This window comes from Bison bison, unplaced genomic scaffold (genome assembly GCF_000754665.1).
Source record: "Bison bison bison isolate TAMUID 2011002044 unplaced genomic scaffold, Bison_UMD1.0 scf7180017864475, whole genome shotgun sequence".
NCBI classification, from domain to species: domain Eukaryota; kingdom Metazoa; phylum Chordata; class Mammalia; order Artiodactyla; family Bovidae; genus Bison; species Bison bison.
The window spans coordinates 2,149,713-2,152,497 of NW_011495036.1; the positions used below are offsets into that span (position 1 = coordinate 2,149,713).

Consider the following 2,785-nt stretch of genomic DNA (forward strand, 5'->3'; position numbering starts at 1 on the left):
AGGAGAAGGAGCGCTGGATCCGGGCCAAGTACGAGCAGAAGCTCTTCCTGGCCCCGCTGCCCTGCATGGAGCTGTCCCTGGGCCAGCACCTGCTGCGGGCCACGGCCGACGAGGACCTGCGGACGGTCATCCTGCTGCTGGCACATGGCTCCCGGGATGAGGTGAACGAGACCTGCGGGGAGGCGGACGGCCGGACGGCGCTGCACCTGGCCTGCCGGAAGGGCAACGTGGTCCTGGCCCAGCTGCTTATCTGGGTAGGTGGCCCAGCGCCCGCCGGGGAGCCCGGGCGAGGCGGGTCCTTGTGCCGCTCCCAGCGGGAAGGCGGTGGGCACCCACCTGAAAAGTGGGAAATCTTAGGAATCGGACAGTTAGGATTGAGGTGTGGGGTGGGCCCCCTGCCTTTCAGCCCACCTGTGTGGGCTGAAAACCCCCCAATTTAAAAGGAAGGAATGAACTCAGGGGGGTGTGCCCCCCCCCAATGCAGGCAGAGTGCTCCACTCTGCACAGCACTTGCTGCAATTTATGCCAAGTTCATCTTTGCAGTGACCCCCTCGGGTCAAACTTAGTTGCTGATGACCCTGTTGTTCCTTTTACAAAAAACTCCCATCATTTTTGAGGGCAGAGGGGTGGAGAGGGTGGATATAACTGGAACAGTCGGTGTGGTTTTCCCATTACCATCCCTTTGGGTTTTTCATTCACCTAATGCAGAACTGTCGGACCCTCCGCCTTGAGATTTGACGTGGTAGGAGTTTGTCAAAGGGCTTCTTCTGATTAATTTCTACTTCAAAAAGTTTATCTTTTTACATTTCTGTTGAGGCATATGCCATGCAGCTGGAATGGGGAAAAGAAAGGGAGAGCATCACGGAGCTGCTTCTGAGAAGCCCGCTCATCCTCCACGGCAGCTACCTGCACACCTCTGGGGTCCTCGGCCAGGGGAGTCCCCCGCTTCCAAGGATGGCAGAAAGCTGGACTGAGGGGGTCCCTAGGCAGGAAGGGGTGGTGTGTGCTCACAGTACTGGGACCCTGTCCAGAAGCAGGGGGCTCATCTCCTCCTACCCCCAGGGCAGGGCATGGCCTGTCCAACGCAGCCGAGGAGGATGCTACATTCTACATATTTTCCCTGACTCTTGGGAGAATTAGACGCAGAGGTATCAGAATCACTCAGTGTTCAGCTTCCTGTTATAAAAGCAATTGCGTATGAATCTGCTGGGGCTGCCCTGACAAAATACCAGGGACCAGGGGGCTCAAACAGCAGAAATGTATTTTCTCGTGGTTCTAGAGGCCAGAAGTCCAAGGTCAAGGTGACAGCAGGGCCTTTTTTCCTTGAGGCCTCTCCCTGGCTTGCAGACAGCTGACTTCTCACTGTGTCCTTGCCAGGCCTTTCCTCTGTGTGTGAGCATCCCTGGTGTCTCTCTTTTCTTATAAGGACATCGGTCACATTGGATTAGAGCATTACCCATTGACCTCAGTTAACCTTAATTATCTCTTTAAAAACGCTGTCTCCAAGCACAGGCACGTTCTGAAGTACTAGGGGTTAAGACTTCAACATAAGAAGTTGGGGGGGGGGCGTGGGGAGAAGACGGTTAGTTCCATTAACAAATCACATGCCATCTTTCCCCCTCACATTGGCCAAGAGTCCCTTTCATGCTGATGCTTCCTGAAGACAAGAGATGAGACTCTCATCCATTGTGGTGGAAGAAGTGATCGTCAGTCCACCCTTTCTCAAGACTTGGAAGCTCAAAAACATAGGTGTAATTTAATCTTGTTATTTCCCCTTCTAGTCATCACTCTTGACCATCAGAGATCCTGAGATAGAGTCAACAGGAGGACATACATCACAGCATTTAACACCATTGGCGACTTGACCACAAAATGTGTAGCCACCAAGGACAGAGGAACTGAATTACGCTCATGGGGAGCAATACTATGTGGCTCTTAGGAGTCACGCATGTGAATAAGTTTTAATGACCTGAGAAAATGACCAGAGCGCTGTGTTCAGTAAAAAAAAAAAAAATTTACAGATAATTTGTGCCAGTTTAATCTCAGTTACCCATATATGCATTTAGATCCAAAGGAAAACCGTTAGAAGAAAATCACTGAGATGTTAACCAAGATTATCTCTGAATAGCAGGGTTATAAGTGATTTTTTCCCTCTTGTGCACTTAGGTATTCCTTACGTATTTCCTACAATGGAAATGAATTGCCTCTGAGATCCTAAGAATGATCTTGTGTGTTTACAATGGGAAAGTCAAAACAGAAATAGCAAAACTAGAATTATCCTTGGTCCATTTCTGTTGCACAGGGGACGGGCTTTAGATGCAGAAAGCACATTGTTTCCTTAAAAGAATGCACCTGGGCGGGGAGCGCGGGCTGCCGGGCTGACCCAGCAACACTGGGCACTGGTCTCCCCAGCCCTCCGGGAGCGCATCTCCGGTGCTGTATCCACCCAGCTGTGCGCACGCGCACACGGGATGGACCCCACCCGCCCGGTCCCCTCCTTCCCACTACCCTAACACGGCTCTGTTGTCTCCACAGTACGGGGTGGACGTGATGGCCCGCGACGCGCACGGGAACACGGCTCTGGCCTACGCGCGGCAGGCCTCCAGCCAGGAGTGCACCGAAGTCCTGCTGCAGTACGGCTGCCCCGACGAGCGCTTCGCGCTCATGGCCACCCCCAACCTGTCCCGGAAGAACACTAACCGCAACAACAGCGGCGGGAGGGTGCCCACCGTCATCTGAGGACCGCGGTGTGCCCGCAGCCTCCCGCGCGCGCCCTGGGGAGTCA

At 53.5% G+C, this 2,785-nt stretch overlaps 1 protein-coding gene across 1 annotated transcript in view; it reads left to right on the top strand.

The window, feature by feature from the left end:
- AGAP1 (ArfGAP with GTPase domain, ankyrin repeat and PH domain 1) overlaps positions 1-2,779 on the top strand; it is a gene marked incomplete at its 5' end in the record, with an annotated part of 374,015 nt that extends 371,236 nt beyond the window's left edge. Inside the window, 2 exon segments of the mRNA XM_010862065.1 lie at positions 3-254; positions 2,536-2,779. Coding sequence (XP_010860367.1) covers positions 3-254; positions 2,536-2,739 — 456 coding nt within the window.
- Between the last annotated feature and the right edge of the window lie 6 nt (positions 2,780-2,785).